The following is an 18,956-nucleotide window of genomic DNA, read 5'->3' as shown; positions in this document are numbered from 1 at the left end:
TACATTTTGGCTCATTTGAACTCTTTAGAAGAGAAACAGACTTACTGGTGACATTATCAAAATTGGGTATTCTAATTCGGCTACACAGAATACTTTGTGTTCATCATTCTGGTTTTGACTTGAAGGAACCGGAAATGCCAATTCCATGTTTATTTACATATTCAATGACTCTTCATTATTCTTATAGACATGTATACCTAAGTATTTAAATTCTGTCTTAGTAGGCAATCATTGGAATGTGTTCCTATTTGATAAGGGGTCTATTCTTCAAGACTAGGGTTCATTATCCTTAAGCCAGTCAACCAGCCCCCCTACTCCAGGGTGAGCTCTGGGGAGATAGGGCAAAAAGGGGGTGGGGTCATGATTTATGACAGGATTACAGAGTTGTTTGATGTGCTAGGATAAATAAGAGGCTTGGAGAATTTCACACTGGGTTTCATCTTGTAGAGAAATAAGGCTAAATAACATTTATGTTATTCGAGCTTCAAGATGTTATGAAATGTTTCCATTGGCAATAAGGTTTTTAATAAATTGTGTTAAACAAAAGTGAATTTCATTGTAGTTATATACAGGTGCTGGTCATAAAATTTGAATATCATCAAAAAGTTGATTTATTTCAGTAATTCCATTCAAAAAGTGAAACTTGTATATTATATTCATTCATTGCACATAGACTGATATATTTCAAATGTTTATTTATTTTAATTGTCATGATTATAACTGACAACTAATGAAAATCCCAAATTCAGTATCTCAGAAAATTAGAATATTACTTAAGAATTTTTAGAAATGTTGGCCAACTGAAAAGTATAAACATGAAAAGTATGAGCATGTAAAGCACTCAATACTTAGTTGGGGCTCCTTTTGCCTGATTTACTGCAGCAATGCGGCGTGGCATGGTGTCGATCAGTCTGTAGCACTGTTCAGGTGTTATGAGAGCCCTGTTTTCTATGATAGTGGCCTTCAGCTCTTCTGCATTGTTGGGTCTGGCGTATCGCATCTTCCTCTTCACAATACCCCATAGATTTTCTATAGGGTTAAGGTCAGGCGAGTTTGCTGGCCAATTAAGAACAGGGATACTATGGTCCTTAAAACAGGTATTGGTAGCTTTGGCACTGTGTGCAGCTGCCAAGTCCTCTTAGAAAATGAAATCTCCATCTCCATAAAGTTGGTCATCAGCAGGAAGCATGAAGTGCTGTAAAACTTCCTGGTAGACGACTGCGTTGACCTTGGACCTCAGAAAACACAGTGGACCAACACCAGCAGATGACATGGCACCCCAAACCATCACTGACTGTGGAAACTTTACACTAGACTTCAAGTCACATGGATTCTGTGCCTCTCCTCTCTTCCTCCAGACTCTGGGACCTTGATTTCCAAAGGAAATGCAAAATTTACTTTAATCAGAGAACATAACTCAGCAGCAGTCCAATCCTTTTTGTCTTTAGCCCAGGCAAGACGCTTCTGACGCTGTGTCTTGTTCAAGAGTGGCTTGACACAAGGAATGCGACAGCTGAAACCCATGTCTTGCATACATCTGTGCGTGGTGGTTCTTGAAGCACTGACTCCAGCTGCAGTCCACTCTTTGTGAATCTCCCCCACCTTTTTGAATGGGTTTTGTTTCACAATCCTCTCCAGGGTGCGGTTATCCCTATTGCTTGTACACTTTTTTTCTACCACATCTTCCCTTCGCCTCTCTATAAATGTGCTTGGACACAGAGCTCTGTGAATAGCCAGCCTCTTTAGCTATGACCTTTTGTGTCATGCCCTCCTTGTGCAAGGTGTCTTTTGGACAGCTGTCAAGTCAGCAGTCTTCCCCATGATTATGTTGCCTACAGAACTAGACTGAGAGACCATTTAAAGGCCTTTGCAGGTGTTTTGGGTTAAGTAGCTGATTAGAGTGTGGCATCAGGTGTCTTCAATATTGAACCTTTTCACCATATTCTAATTTTCTGAGATACTGAATTTGGGTTTTTCATTAGTTGTCAGTTATAATCATCAAAATTAAAGGAAATAGATACTTGAAATATATCAGTCTGTGTGGAATGAATGTACACATTACACAAGTTTCACTTTTTGAATGGAATTACTGAAATAAATCAACTTTTTGATGATATTCTAATTTTATAACCAGCACCTATATATCAACTGAGATCTGGTTAGATGATGAACTACTCTTTGAGAGTGATACTTCAACGTAAGCAAACTATCTTAACTGATGATGAGTAATTGGAACAGTAATAGGAAATTTTTAATGTTGCTCTTCTTTTCTTTGTGTTGTTTTGTTAATTGTTGGTTGTTAAACCAACTATAGAAAAGAGTGGAATTTCTGCAGTAGCGGAACAGAAGCACCAGAAAGGTTAAGAGTTTCCACTATACTGTTACTGTTTACAACTGTTCTAATCTATTTAGACAATGGAAGCAGAAAGACATTGGAAATATAGGTTTGAGTGTTTGGTAGGACTTAGTTCTAATTAACAATAAGCAACATGCTAATGTAATGGACATATTTCTGATTGTGTACTGTGCAGTTGCAACTAATCTGCTCAAGGAGAATTCACTGACAGGTACAGGACGCTTGAAAGCGATTCAGCAATAAGTCTGTTTTGGACCCAGAGAGACTGAGTTTGGCTTAAAGGACAACTGTGAGGTGGGCTGAGATATGATGGATCTCACACACACACACACACACACACAGACTGTCCAATAGCTAAGAGGGGACTCTACCCTGGGGTGCCGCACGTCTACAGTAACGCCTGGTTCCTCACAGCTGGACTGATTCTAGTCCTGATGATTCTGCCATGAGATGGAGAAGGCAACCTCCAACCGAGAGGATGGTAGCTAAGGAAAGTTCCGGTTCTGGACAACATTTACTGGGGTGTGGAAGACCAACTGGACGACATCATGCCACGCTGGTTGGGTCCATACCAGGTACATCTCATCTGATCTAAAATATTAGATCACTCACAATTTACTGAATCCTAAGTACTTTTTGAAAATGCACAATAAAAAAACATTTTGTGGACAGATGTGTGGGTGCGTTGTTTAGTTTGAATTAAAACAGTTTTGTTAAACATTAAAACATTTGTATGGCTGTGTTTTCCTTTGACAGCAAATTTTAAGCCAACACAAGCTCTGTAGCTACACTGCAGCCACAGAGATTCAGGTTTTGCCATCAGGCAACTCGCTTTAAGTCAATGACAACCAGGGGCTAGGCTAAGCTAATTTACGTGGGGCACCTAGCAGCTGCTCATTTTGGGCTGCTATGCCAGACTTTTATCTCACCGTTTCTCTCTGTATGGTGCACTAAGTTCTATAGTATAGTCAACCAAAAAAAAAGTCAGATACAGAGACTGAAAAAAGCAAGAGGATGGCGTTGGGGTACAATATATAATATAATCAGGGTTGGGTAGGTAACCTTTTTTTTTTTTTTTTTTTTACACATTTGTAATCAGTAACTTAACTTTTTGATTACTCAAACTCCGTAACGTAATCCGATTACTTTTATATTACTTTCATATTAAGAGGCACTGGGAAACAAATAGGAATAGCCTACAACCAACTGAATATCTTTTGAGAGATCAAATCAATGTTAGAGTTTACATAGCTGGCCAAAAACGGAATTCGCATTTTATCTTATGGGTTGTGTAGGCTACAGTGCCTTTGGAAATGGGTTTCTAAACCATAGCTTTTTGCTTCAGTATGATTAGGCTACATCTCTACATTACATGCTAAAGGTCTGTCAGATATACAGTAATTCCATTTAATCCAATAAACCTTGACGTTCCAGAATCTGACTCTTTATCTGAACATAACCCAAAATCTAATGATGCTTAAGCCTGTTCTGTTATTTGTTTTATTCATGTTTTTAATTGCTTCAATAACAAAATGGCAATTATTCGAAAAAGGCTATTGACATTGTTGTATATCAAAATATCCATAGCTATTTGCGCATAAACTAAATCTGTAGTAGTCTGATGATTTTCTCCACAACCAATATTGTCAAAATGTTGCAGTAACCCCTGGCACGTGAATGCACGTTTGCAATTGTAAACACCCGCATAGAAATAAGATTTAACCGTGCGAACTTAACCTGCGATTATTATGATTTTTGGATTTTCAAAACGCAAATGAAAGAAATAAACTGTGATTATAAATCTGCACTCTTAGCTTAAAGTAAATTACACCAGCAGCCAATGATAACCAATGAACACAATTTTCAGAGATGCCAAGCAAGCAGAATCACATGATAACTAAATAACATGCTATGTGACTAGGCTAATATTATAGAAGATATAATCTATTTTACCAGCCATCCAACCAACCAAAACCGAAAATTTTTAATTAGCACTTCCTCCGTGACTACACTGGTTATGCAAGTCCACCTTTGCGCGCATGATGATCACACACACAACTGAGGCGAGCAATTCATATTTTGGTTCAAATAACAATTTTTTATAACAAGTAATCATAATTTTTTTCAAAAGTATCTGTAATCCGATTACAATATTTTAGTTGGTTACGTAACGGTTACAGTTACTGTTTTTGTGTAATCCGTAGGCTATGTAATGGATTACACGTAACGGAATGTGTAATCCATTATGTGTAATCAGTTACTCCCCAACTGAATATAATAAGTAAAACTACTTCAGGTGGGGGAAATTCTCAATTAAGGAAATGCTATGTTAAATAGTTATTTCAGCCTAACTTTTCTGGCCTAGAAGAGTTAAGTGGTTAGAGACGCGGACTACGAAACAATAGGTCCCGCATTCGCCTCCCGTCACTGATATACGAATTATGCCTCAGGATGTGTTCATGTCAGACAAAAGCTTTGCTAGCTAAAACCTTCTGTAGCTACTTAATGGAAGCCTAAAATAAAACAGTTCTGGTGGATATTAGGATTTGTTCAGGATAGACAAACATTTCGCTGGCTATACGATTCTCTCGTCTTTTCACTTGACGAAAAAGTCAGTTATCGTCACCTAGCAGCAGGATATTACATTACTCACATTGAGCTGCTGCCATCATAATAGCGCTGCTAGCTGAGGTGGCTTGGGCATCTGTTTCGGATGCCTCCGGAACGCCTTCCTGGGAAGGTGTTCCGGTCCCGTCCCACCGGGAGGAGACCCCGGGGAAGACCTAGGACACGCTGGAGGGACTATGTCTCCCGGCTGGCCTGGGAACGCCTCGGTGTCCCCCCGGAAGAGCTGGAGGAAGTGTCTGGGGAGAGGGAAGTCTGGGCATCCCTGCTTAGACTGCTGCCCCCGCGACCCGGCCCCGGATAAGCGGAAGATGATGCTATGCTATGCTATGCTAGCATTATATCCTGCTGCTAGAAGAACCATAATGAAGACTTGAATTGATTGATATATTGATATTGATAGATACTGTATCAATGTCATTCATGAATGTCTAATTAGCTGTTAAAAAGACCAGTGGCAAAAGAGGATTTGTTCAGTATAGACCAAAACTTCGCTGGCTCCAACTTTCAATAGCTACGTTATATAGAAGCCTAAAAAGCTGTTAAAACGCCCAGTGGCAAAAGCCATAAAGTTCATAGATTCTATTTGTGGTGGAAGAAAACTTAAACGTTACTCAGGTTAACACTATGGTTAATAATGTCTAACGAAATATTAAAAGTTGACATGTTTATGCGTGACCAAATGATATAATGTCAAGAGGCTATACCGACACCCGGGAACTGTGTACCTTGGTGGCATAGTGGTTAATGACACAGCCTTTCACGTGGATCAACGCTTTTTATTGCGGGCTGGCTGAACTAGGCTTGCCTGGTTTCTTATTTTTACAGGAAGGCTTTTGGATACATGAGGACAAATAAACTATCAAATCCAAATGGCTCAGGACCACATTTCAGTTGAAGAACCTAACAATATGAACACAACCAGAGTTATGTTAGAGACAGAGACTTCAGTACAGTAGTGGGGACCAGGAAAGGCCCCTAGTATTGTGCTTCCAATACTCATAGTGATTGAGTATTGGGTTGACAACAAGCACCAACACACAGAAAGTAACTGGATGTGAAATGACAGTAATGCCAAACAATCTTAAGTATTTCTTAATACCTGAGGCTGCACACACAAGTTTAGATGTAAAACCCTGTTGTACTTGTTGCCGTGCACTGTTATTATTCCTCTGTAAGGCAAAATTAAAACACTATTTCCCACAATACGGTATATTGGGAATCAGCATTTCAAGGGTGCCACATGATCGTCAAAGCCCAAATGTTCCCATGAAAAGGCATGGAAATTGTCCACATGATGGCACTATAAAGCTTTCAAACCTCACCATGTTTCTTTTTGACATTTGGTATGTCCTGCACCGCTCCTCACGAGCAACACATAGGCCTTACTGGCCATAATATTTATTTTTATGTTTCTGAAAAATGCTCAAAACTGTATGCCCAGTGCAATATTTTCTAGACTAGTATGTAATTATTGATCAATTTACATTCACAAAGGAGTGGTCTGGCACATCAATGTATATTAATCAGATTCAGATGTGTATTTTAATAAAACTTGGTACAGGTTCCAAACACTGTCAACACCCAACATGGGCAGGCATGTTCAAATAGACCAGATGGTGTTTGACAGTATCTATATAGCATTTTTTTTTTTTATCAAACTAGAAAATGACCAAACAAGTCCACTCTAAATCTAAATCTCATGTGATTGGTCAATAGGGTATTGATGAAATTTGGCACACATGCTTAGGGATATTCTAGCAACAGAAGTAACTATTAAAGCAATTTGTCTGGTTATGCAAAACTGCTTTCAGCGTAAATTTTGTTTGCATTTCACTGATGAAATATTGTTCCATATTTTTGCCCTGTGTGATAGAGTGAATAGCTGTGGCCTAGGTTGGTCCAGCAATCTAAACTGCTGCAGCATACAAACCCGATTCCAAAAAAGTTGGGACACAGTACAAATTGTGAGTAAAAAAGGAATGGAATAATTTACAAATCTCATAAACTTATATTTAATTCACAATAGAATATAGATAAGATATCGAATGTTGAAAGTGAGACATTTTATAATGTCATGCCAAATATTGGCTCATTTTGAATTTCATGGTTAGCTACACATTCCAAAAAAGTTGGGACAGGTAGCAATAAGAGGCCGGAAAAGTTAATTGTACAGATAAGGAACAGCTGGAGGACCAATTTGCAACTTATGTCAATTGGCAACATGATTGGGTATAAAAAGAGCCTCTCAGAGTAGCAGTGTCTCTCAGAAGTCAAGATGGACAGAGGATCACCAATTTCCCCAATGCTGCGGTGAAAAATAGTGGAGCATTATCAGAAAGGAGTTTCTCAGAGAAAAACTGCAAAGAGTTTGAAGTTATCATCATCTACAGTGCATAATATCATCCAAAGATTCAGATAATCTGGAACAATCTCTGTGCGTATGGGTCAAGGCCGGAAAACCATAATGGATGCCCGTGATCTTCGGGCCCTCAGATGGCACTGCATCACATACAGGAATGATACTGTAATGGAAATCACAACATGGGCTCAGGAATACTTCCAGAAACCATTGTCGGTGAACACAATCAAACCTGCCATTCACCATTGCCGGCTAAAACTCTATAGGTAAAAAAAGAAGCCGTATCTAAACAGGATCCAGAAGCGCAGGCGTTTTCTCAGGGCCAAGGATCATTTAAAATAGACTGTGGCAAAGTGGAAAAGTGTTCTGTGGTCAGACGAATAAAAATTTGAAGTTCATTTTGGAAAACTGGGACGCCATGTTTTAAGAGCTGAACACTCATATCTGTCCACAGTCACGGGAGGGCAATATGTTCTCAAACAATCAAGTACAAATTCAAATTATCATTCATTATTTTCCATGTCTTTTTCAAATTAGAATGGTATAACCGTGTGAAAATTATGATGGTTCTGGTGGTATTGCTCATTTGGGTGGGGAAGGTGGGGTTGGTAAGCAGGGGCATCCTTCAGAGAGGGAGTCGAAGTGTCTGTATGCTTCAGTCATTTCCAGAGGGTGGTTTAACCCTTATAGTCTTGTTTTAGGATAAATGAGGCTGGGTGTCTACTTCAGCACTGGGTATGCCCTTGGACAACCCAACCGGCCGGACAGAAGCCCTCCCGAGTATTCGCCTGGGGGGAAAAAAGTATTGAAGGGATAATTTGGCAGTGTTAGCACACCTGGTGAAAATTTTAAGTTCATTTTGGAAAACTGGGAAGCCATGTCATCCGGACTAAAGAGGACAAGGACAACCCAAGTTGTAATCAGCGCTCAGTTCAGAAGCCTGCATCTCTGATGGTATGGGGTTGCATGAGTGCGTGTGGCATGGGCAGCCTACACATCTGGAAAGGCACCATCAATGCTGACAGTTGTATCCAAGTTCTAGAACAACATCTGCTCCCATCCAGACATCGTCTCTTTCAGGGAAGACCTTGCATTTTCCAACATGACAATGCCAGACCACATACTGCATCAATTACAATGTCATGGCTGCATAGAAGGAGGATCCGGGTACTGAAATGGCCAGCCTGCAGTCCAGATCTTTCACCCATAGAAAACATTTGGCGCATCATAAAGAGGAAGGTGCGACAAAGAAGACCTAAGACAGTTGAGCAACTAGAAGCCTGTATTAGACAAGAATGGGACAACATTCCTATTCATAAACTTGAGCACCTTGTCTCCTCAGTCCCCAGACGTTTGCAGTCTGTTATAAAAAGAAGAGGGGATGCCACACAGTGGTAAACATGGCCTTGTCCCAACTTTTTTTTTAGATGGATTGATGCCATGAAATTTTAAATCAACTCATTTTTCCCTTAAAGTGATACATTTTCAGTTTAAACATTTGATATGTCATCTATTTTGTATTCTGAATAAAATATTGAAATTTGAAACTTCCACATCATTGCATTTTGTTTTTATTCACAATTGTACAGTGTCCCAACTTTTTTGGAATTGGGTTTGTAGATTTGAATGCAGCAAAATCCTCTTGCAGCAAAAACATTTAGTAGCTTTCCCACTGTCTGAAATATATTTAAAATAATGTGGAACTAGGACATTTATTGATGACCCTTGAATTCCAATCAGAAAGTACTCTTCAGTGGACATAGAATAAAACATTTTAACACAAACTTCATCTTTCAAAGTGCTAAAGAGCGCAAAAATATCTTTATTACCATGTTTTTTGTCAATATTGAGAGTGAATTCTAAAACACTGGAAAATCTATAACTTTTGTCAGACAAAAAGACATTTGGAAAAAATTATTAGGCGGTTGACAAAATCAGGAAAACAAAGGGAAAGCAAGGAATTGAAAACAAAATCACAGTCTGCAAAATAAAAAGGGAAAATGGCAGTTTGAGTAAAATTAGCTTTCATTTCAGATTTTTTTTTAATGATGGTCTAGTTCATCTGCAGAAGCAACCAATACAAATGATAGATTTGAATCCAGGTATTATATTGTGTATTATGAATCTATTTTGGACATGTCAAAGCTTAAATTAGCAGAAAATGTGTTGCTCTGCACACGCTTGCTCATGACAACAGCTCATAAATACATTCAATCAGATATACAAATATTTGGATAGATTTTAACAACATTTAAAGTGGAGGCCACCTCAAATTACACCCTGGCTATTCCTGATAAAATGCACTACTTTTGACAAGTACACTATGCAGGAAATAGGGTGGCAACTGAGATGTATAATCCTGAATCCCACCTTTCGAAAGATCAGTTCTTATTCCTTGAATGGCCTGTTTCTACTCTGTTTCCAGAGGTGGAGTCCATCTTAAACTTAAGACCTTTGTACATGATAATAAGGTGTTGTTAAGCAGGATCTTTTTTATTTTTTATAAATAACTTGGGGTACCAAGGCATTACAGGACAGTTCTTCCTATCGCCTTTGCTGGACCCCACCTCACACCACTGAAGGGGGATTACCTAAGGGAGTGGGAACACAGCAGGCATTGCACTTGAAGGCCGCTTTATACACTGAGCAATGGAGCACCGTATACAGACTGTTCCAAAACTTTGAAAACAACGCTCCATCATTGTGTTTTAATCAATCTTGAAATGCCACAAACAGATCAGTGAAAACACACTAAATGGTGGGCTGAGCTCCCAAAGTGCTACTCATTTTCAACAACTTTTACAAACACACACAACGAGGCCAAAGAGACTGAGTTAAAAAGTCTGTTGTCACAGTGACTATGGTGTGTGTGTGTATATACATCTCCAGAAAAAATTAAGAGACCACTGCACCTTTTTCTTTACTTTCCAAAAAAGTCGAAAAGGAAGGTTTTGAGTGAGGAACAGAAGGGTTAAAATTAAGAGAGCACTGCAAACTGAACTCTTCTGTTCCTCACTCAAAACTTTCCTTTTCAACTTTTTTGGAAAGGAAAGAAAAAAGGTGCAGTTGTCCCAAATTTTTTTCCAGAGCTGTATATTTGTAGAGAGTGCTGTAGTCATTGAGAGTTTTAAGAGCTGAACACTCATATCTGTCCACAGTCACAGGAGGGCTCAAACAATCAAGTACAAATTCAAATTATCATTCATTATTTTCCATGTCTTTTTAAAATTAGAATGGTATAACCGTGTGAAAATTATGATGGTTCTGGTTGTATTGCTCGTCTGGGTGGGTAAGGTGGGGTTGGTAAGCAGGGGCATCCTTCAGAGAGGGAGTCGAAGTGTCTGTGTGCTTCAGTCATTTCCAGAGGGTGGTTTAACCCTTATAGTCTTGTTTTAGGATAAATGAGGCTGGGTGTCTACTTCAGCACTGGGTATGCCCTTGGTCCACCCAACCGGCCGGACAGAAGCCCTCCCGATGGAATATTCGCCTGGGGGTAAAAAATAATAGAAGGGATAATTTGGCCTGGTGTGTTGTAAAACCAGTTGTGTTAAAATCCTACTTTTACCTTTCTGATCTTGTTAGCACTGACTTCCCTAACCTAGCTGTCACCCGACTCAAAGACCTCCTGACACCAGAGTCTGGAAAGGGTGTTTTGATGTTGTCGGCAAGACCTCTGGTTGGATGTTACCATTTCAAATTGAGCGAATCGTAATCTGTTTAACTAAAAAAAAACAACACGTCTTGTTTATTTTCAAAATCTCTGGCGAATTGATAAGGAAGCTTGCTGTATCACGCATGCAAATACGTAATAACAACCAATATTTTAGTTCATTTCCAGTGAGTAACAGCTCTTCCTGAACTGAGGAACATAGGTCACGCCAGCCAGGCTACGATTTCCCTGCTTTACTCAGGAAAGCTTAACTGTTTTGTCTTCTGTTGAATGCAACAGAACATTTAAGTAATCAAGGTCACTCCCTTACTAGGTGGGTGATGACTGAGATCAGTATGTCAAAGTGTAAATATAGGTGTAACTATAGGACTTACCAGTAGCAAACAATTGGAGGTTTGGTCAGTTGGGTATTTCCCAGTCTAATATTTACACATTTACAAGATAGTAACCCAGCGTAAGACTTATCAGTACCCTTCCTTACCTGTGCAAACTGGGCAGGGTTATAGAAAGTCACACCTCCAGAGGGTGGAGCTCCCTGGGGAGGTTGTTGTTGATTCTGGGGCACCTGAAAGGCATAGCGAATGGATAGACCATGGTAAGCAGTGAGAGTGAGTCACGTAAATATCCCCTTGTCCTCCATGGGTAAGGAGATGTGGGTGACCACAGGGTCGTGTTCGGTAGGGCACAGAATATAACATAATATAATATAACAACATAATTTAACATATAAAAGTGAAAACAAATGTTTCCTGCTGAACAAGTACACTGGTGATTCTTCCATTTGGTAGTAATTGAACACGACCCAAATTCTCCACCACCCATGGAGAAACAGGATGGAAAAGAGCCAACTTGTGTTTGAGTTGAAAATCCACCTGCCATTCCACCCAGACGTGACATTGCACATGTGACATCCATCACGCCAGAAGCCTGGGAGAATGAGGTGTGGGGCTGTATCGGCCACACCAACAGATGTTAACAAGCATGCATAGCAGAGGGTTAATGATGTCACAATATGTAACCATGGGAACATGCCAGGGACAGTGTCTCCAGCATTCCTCTCTTACAACATGTTTTAATATAATTACTAATTTTTAAATCTAGTGCATTTTACCATAACATGTTTTTGCATCATATTTTGGTCATAGCACCTTAATGTTTAAAAAGTGACTCAGAGCCTTAAAACAATGTTCTCTAATTGGTTGCATTCTCCTTTAATGTTAGGGATACCATTTTACTTCTCCAATGGGTGTGGGTTTTGCTTGTTTGCTAGAGTGCTGAGTGAGTGGTGCTGGAGACAGCCAGCGGGTTGGGGTCATGGGATGGGTACGATTTCAGGAAGGTTGAGCAGCAGTGCAGTTAGGGCGGTGGTGTGAAATGGGCTAGGGATGTGGGCAATTGAGTCCCAGCTAGAGGTACCTGGTTTAAATGCTGACTCACTTCACGTGATAAAGAACTCATTGAGCTAGAACGCGACAGCTAAAGATGGCAGGGAAATAAACCACAACATGGACAAACACAAAACCACAGACCAAGATTAATTGATTAATCGTCCCATGCATGGTTTTAGATTACAACCTACGTACACTCTCAAGTTAATTTCTCTCCTTGAAGGCAACACAATTAATATGATAAAATCAAACCATCTACAGTGTGGCAAAAAAGTATTTAGTCAGCCGCCAATTGTGCAAGTTCTCCCACTTAAAAAGATGAGAGGGGCCTGTAATTTTCATCATAGGTACGCTTCAACTATGAGAGACAAAATTAGGAGAACAAATCCAGAAAATCACATTGTAGGATTTTTAATGAATTTATTGGTATATTCCTCTGTAAAATAAGTATTTGGTCACATACAAACAAGCAAGATTTCTGACTCTCACAGACCTGTAACTTCTTATTTAAGAGGCTTCTCTGTCCTCCACTCGTTACCTGTATTAATGGCCCCGGTTTGAACTTGTGATCATTGTAAAAGACACCTGTCCACAACCTCAAACAATCACACTCCAAACTCCACTATGGCCAAGACCAAAGAGCTGTCAAAGGACACCAGAAACAAAATCGTAGACCAGCACCAGGCTGGGAAGACTGAATCAGCAATAGGTAAGCAGCTTGGTGTGAAAAAAATCTACTGTGGGAGCAATTATAAGAAAATGGAAGACATACAAGACCACTGATAATCTCCCTCGATCCGGGGCTCCACACAAGATCTGCTGGAGGAACCATGTACTGTTCTGCGCTCTCTGGTAAAGTGGACCCCATCTTTAATGTTTAGAATTGAACTGTTAAATTGTCAATCACTTACCAATAAGGCATCCTTTATCCACAACTATATATTCGATCAGAAGCTTGACATTATGTGCCTCACTGAGACCTGCCATAAATCGGAAGTATATACTGCACTAAATGAAGCGTGCCCCCCTGGCTATTCATACCTGGAAAAAGCTAGGGGTAATGGACGTGGAAGGGGTTTGGTGGCTATTTATCGCTCTGATTTGCACCTGTCCTCAGTGACCTTGCCAAAGCTGTCATCATTTGAATGCTTGGCTTTTACATGTGAAAAACACATTCCCCTTACAACCATTCTCATATACCGGCCACCTAAACCACACCCATGTTTTATTTCAGAATTAATGTGGAAATTCTTGGAGACTTTAATATCCATGTTAATTCTCCCACAAGTCTATATACTACTGAACTACTACAACTTCTTGATACACTCAATCTCAGACAACTCGTACCTACCCATACAAAAGGACATGCATTAGACCTCATTATAATGAATTTCTGTAAACAATGTTCATGTACATGATTTAGGCATATCTGATCACATTGCCATATCATTAGATTTTTCAGTCCAGACTTCACTTAATAAGCCTAAACACAAAATCTGCTTTCGCAAAACAAAATAAATTAACCCTGAACACCTGTCTTATGACCCACAAAACCTGGCCATATTTGCCCATCACTCTGCTCCTGACGCGCTTGGCAACCATTACAATATTGGACTGCAAGAGATACTTGATGCCCATGCGCCCCTCAAGACATGGACTGTAACATTTACACGTTCTGCTCCGTGGTACACTGGTGCGTTGCATAGACAGAAGGCGGCTGGGAGGGTCCTTGAGAGGCGCTATGTTGCCTCTGGGCTGACTGTCCATAAAATTGCTTATAGAGAGCACCAAAGAGCATATTCCAAATTACTCATTCAGGCACGGTCACAATACTATTCCAACATCATCAACAACAATCCAGGAAATTCAAAACAGCTTTTTAAAACAATAAATTATCTTTTCAGTCCACCAAACCCGAGGCAAAATAACAATACTGACGACCAGTGTAATAAATTCCTTGATTCATTTACCACAAAAATAACTACCATCCGCTCTAACTTAATACCTGGCAACGTCATTCCATCCATCCCCCTAACCTCAGCACCAACATTCTCTCATTTCATTCTCCCCACACACAGACAGGTTGAGACTCTCATACACAGCATGAGACCCTCAACGTGCTCATTGGATCCATTTCCCACTTCCCTTATCAAATCAAATACGACCTTCTTAAGCCCTCTCATCACCACCATCATAAACTCTTCCCTGCAAACTGGTCATCTTCCGATCTCTCTGAAAATTGCCCTTATCAACCCTCGGCTTAAGAAACCCTCTCTCAATCCTGATATTCTATCAAATTACCAGCCCATCTCTAAACTTCCATTTCTTTCAAAAGTCATTGAAAAAGTCATCAACATTCAAATCCACAATCACCTTCGCTCACATAGTCTTTATGAAAAATTCCAGTCTGGCTTCTGCACCGCCCATAGTACAGAGACAGCTCTGGTCAGGGTCACAAACGATCTGCTTGTGGCTGCTGACCAGGGTTTTCCATCCCTCCTTCTGCTCTTGGACCGCTCAGCCGCCTTCGACACCGTTGACCACGCCATCCTTCTCCACCGTCTGCAACACTTTATTGGTATTTCACACACAGCACTTCAGTGGTTTCGGTCCTACCTGACTGATAGAGTTGCGTATGTGATCCTGGGTGGAGCCAGGTCGAGGCCCCACACAGTTACATGTGGAGTGCCTCAGGGTTCGGTCCTCGGCCCTTCCCTTTTCTCCATCTATATGCTCCCCCTGGGTCACATCATCAGCAAGCATGGAGTTGCCTTCCACTGGTATGCTGATGATACTCAGCTCTATGTCAGGTTGGACCGCACACCCTCTGCATCATCATTTCACACTCTAACTGCTTGCCTGGAGGAGACTAGGGCATGGATGACTGATAACTTCCTTCAGTTAAACAGTTCCTTCAGTTTGCCCCTTTCTCTCTCTTTCTGATGCAGAGAAGTTGGTCAATGCCCTTGTCTCCTCCAGACTTGACTACTGCAACACACTCCTCATTGGGATCCCTGGCAGGAGCCTTCAGAGACTGCAGTACATCCAGAATTGCGCTGCCAGGGTCCTGATGAGGGTGCGTAAAACTGAGCACATCACACCCATCCTCTATAAACTCCACTGGCTTCCTGTTAGGTTCAGGATTGAGTACAAGATCTGTCTCCTTGCCTATCAGTGTGTCTACGGCTGTGCACCATCATACCTCAGAGAACTTATCAATAGGCATAATCCAACCCGACATCTCCGTTCCTCTGACAGCCACACACTCCAGGTCCCCAAGTCCAAACTCCGCACTATGGGAGATAGGGCCTTCCAGGCAGCTGCGCCTCGACTGTGGAATTCCCTCCCCAACCACCTGAGGTCGCCACAGTCTTTAGAGGTTTTTAAAAATAAACTAAAGACCTACTTATTTTCTATTGCATTTCCTTAATAAAATTTAGTTTTTAGGCTGTTTTTGACTGTTCTTATGTTTTAGTGTTTTTATCTGTGCACCTGTAGCACTTTGGGATGTGTCCTTCACGTGTAAAGTGCAATACAAATAAAACGTATTATTATTATAATAAAGGCTACCATCAGTAACACACTACGCCGCCAGGGACTCAAATACTGCAGTGCCAGACGTGTCCCCCTGCTTAAGCCAGTACATGTACAGGCCCGTCTGAGGTTTGCTAGAGAGCATTTGGATGGTCCAGAAGAGGATTGGGAGAATGTCATATGGTCAGATGAAACCAAAATATAACTTTTTGGTAAAAACTCAACTTGTCGTGTTTGGAGATGTTCTTTTGAATGCTGAGTTGCATCCAAAGAACACCACACCTACTGTGAAGCATGGGGGTGGAAACATCATGCTTTGGGGGCTGTTTTTCTGCAAAGGGACCAGGATGACTGATCCGTGTAAAGGAAAGAATGAATGGGGCCATGTATCGTGAGATTTTGAGTGAAAACCTCCTTCCATCAGCAAGGGCATTGAAGATGAAATGTGGCTGGGTCTTTCAGCATGACAATGATCCCAAACACACCGCCCGGGCAACGAAGGAGTGGAAGACTGTCCAGTCACCACATCTCATCCCCAAAGAAAATCTTTGGAGGGAGTTGAAAGTCTGTGTTGCCCAGCGACAGCCCCAAAACATCACTGCTCTAGAGGAGATCTACATGGAGGAATGGGCCAAAATAGCAGCAACAGTGTGTGAAAACCTTGTGAAGACTTACAGAAAACGATTGACCTCTGTCATTGCCAAAAAAAGGGTATATAACTAAGTATTGAGATTAACTTTTGTTATTGAGACCATCATTTACCAATAAATTCATTAAAAGTCCTACAATGTGATTTTCTGGAGAATCATCTTTTTTAGTGGGAGAACTTCGGTGGCTGACTAAATACTTTTTTGCCCCACTGTACATAATGCATGCTATTTGACAATAATGGTTAACTTATTTTTGGACAGAAGATAACTATTAAGGCCATCAACAGCCAGATGATTTGAGTCTTTTACATGTTCTGCCCAGGTATGCATGGATGAGGCCCACATAGGCAAATATGTGCTGGATGTTGAAACTCATCTGCTCACACAGACAACCACCAACCACCATTCACCCAAGCCAAATTACTGTTAAAAAGGGTAGGTCATGTGTTTGAATGGGGGCATGATAAGGGTCTATGGTTGAAAAGCAGGGGTATTGCAGTTCTAAGAGGATAAAGAGGTGCTCATACCTCCCCTGATTGGGTTCCATCGGGGGGCCTCTCTGGACCGGGGGGTAACAACGTTGGGTTGAACATCTGGACATATACAACAAAATAAATGTTTAATTCTGCAAATTATTAATTCAAATTCAAACTGCATTTTGTTGTACTGTACTTGTACAATGACAAAGTTCAATCTAATCAAATGTCTAATCTGATGGTCAGTTGATGTGAAATCTAGAATACCTATTTGACAGAACTATAACCTTCACTGGAATTAGCTTCACCTTCATTCGCTAAGTTCATTTTGACATTCTCAAACTTTGTTGTGATGATGCTACATTAGATAGACTGAATACAAAACCAAAATAACTACACAAAGTTGATTTACAAATTAACTATGGGTAGTTAGCATAAGAAAAATATATATTTGCGGTGAAAATAAATTTTACATGGTCTTACAGTTAATGTACAAATTTATAGTATTAGTTTATCTAGATGAACAGATTTAGTGTATACAGTTTAGTGTGGAGGTGGCTTGATGTGGTAAGCATTGACTTCTCAGAACATTAAAATACACTTGGGTTGATTTTGTAATTTGCCTCAAGTCAGTTGTAATCCAGGATACTGGGAATGTAATATGGTACCTGAGAAACGCTACTGGGGTTAGGGCCACTCTGTTCCTGGTTCCCTTCTGTCTGTGGGACATTCCCCTCCATAGGCTGTTGGTCCTCTGGAGTAGCATGGAAATGTTAATACAGTTCAAAAACAGACCTACATAATTGTACTTAAACAGATGCATTAACACATACACATGTACACATGCGCCAGCACACGCTAGGTATACCTGCTCCGGGCACAAACAGGTTGGTTGGCATGGGCATGGGAGCAAGGGGGGCAAAGAAGTCTGATGGGGCCGGTGCAGATCCACAAGGCTTGGCACGGGTACCACCTGGATTCAGGACATCTACATAGCGGCTCTTAGTACCTAAGAATGTTGAAAACACACGTTTGCAAGTTAGAAAAGGAGCCTGCGGGTTACATCCTAGGACATTTATCAGATTAGACTGGTCCTTTGATTTATTCTGAACATTTAGTTGGTTTTAGTGCCAAAATGACAATGGCCCACATTCATGAAACCTTCTCAGAAAAGATCTCAGATCCAAATGTGGGGGACATACGATCATCTCAAAGTGTGATTTGTGAAACTGATCAATTGTATACAGACATGGACGCGACAACGCGCCACACCGGCCTTCTTTACATATGACACCTGTAATTCATGTGGGTGTGATGATCCTCAACATATAAACCGACAGCTAGCAGCAGAAATTCTAGACTGGAAGGAAAGTATCAGTGCGGTAACTGCTCGACCCACAACCACTGGTTTATTTATACTCTCACTTTAAGCTAATCAAGTCGCCAGCCACTGAAATTAGAATGACAATTTATGATCTCCAAGTATATAGATATTGTAAGCATGAGTGACTTAGGAAAAGCAAAACTAAGCAAATTGTTGTCCAGCGCATTACACACAAAAAGGCAATTCAAACCTTAAATGCATGGACTACAGAAATACAAGATAGAAAATGCAGCATAAAGTAACAGGAATAAATCATACATTAATAAGCCAGTGATGCATTATTTAACATTTTGGTACGTTTGCATGTACTATATTCCTTTTCATCTTATTTTATATGACCAGTTATTAGGGATTCTCCAAAGGAGAAACCCTATTGTAATTGTTAGCATTATTAAGGGTTCGCCAAAGGAAAATCCCTATTGATATTGTTAGTATTTTTATTATCCTCCTCCCCTTCTCTGTGTAATATCACAAAAAATACATGGTAAAAAGTGTTAGAATTTGACATGTA

At 40.4% G+C, this 18,956-nt stretch overlaps 1 protein-coding gene across 7 annotated transcripts in view; it reads right to left on the bottom strand.

The window, feature by feature from the left end:
• Positions 1 to 7,710: 7,710 nt before the first annotated feature.
• The window catches only part of sec16a (SEC16 homolog A, endoplasmic reticulum export factor), a 91,187-nt gene continuing 79,941 nt past the window's right edge, over positions 7,711 to 18,956 (bottom strand). For 4 of the 7 annotated variants that reach the window (XM_020044755.3, XM_010864551.4, XM_020044756.3 and 1 more), the window contains 6 exons: positions 17,930 to 18,070; positions 17,730 to 17,815; positions 17,113 to 17,178; positions 12,430 to 12,489; positions 11,495 to 11,578; positions 10,389 to 10,830 (listed from right to left, as the gene is read on the bottom strand). In XM_020044755.3, the coding sequence (XP_019900314.2) occupies positions 10,759 to 10,830; positions 11,495 to 11,578; positions 12,430 to 12,489; positions 17,113 to 17,178; positions 17,730 to 17,815; positions 17,930 to 18,070 (509 nt within the window). In that variant the 3' untranslated portion in view covers positions 10,389 to 10,758. Of the gene's footprint in view, positions 8,086 to 10,388; positions 10,831 to 11,494; positions 11,579 to 12,429; positions 12,490 to 17,112; positions 17,179 to 17,729; positions 17,816 to 17,929; positions 18,071 to 18,956 lie in introns of those variants that run through there. The other 3 variants (XM_010864553.4, XM_010864554.5, XM_010864555.4) reach the window with 3 other exon arrangements.

Source organism: Esox lucius, chromosome 14 (assembly GCF_011004845.1).
Source record: "Esox lucius isolate fEsoLuc1 chromosome 14, fEsoLuc1.pri, whole genome shotgun sequence".
NCBI classification, from domain to species: Eukaryota; Metazoa; Chordata; class Actinopteri; order Esociformes; family Esocidae; genus Esox; species Esox lucius.
The sequence above is the reverse complement of the archived record's forward strand: the minus strand, read 5'-3'. Positions and strand labels throughout refer to the sequence as shown.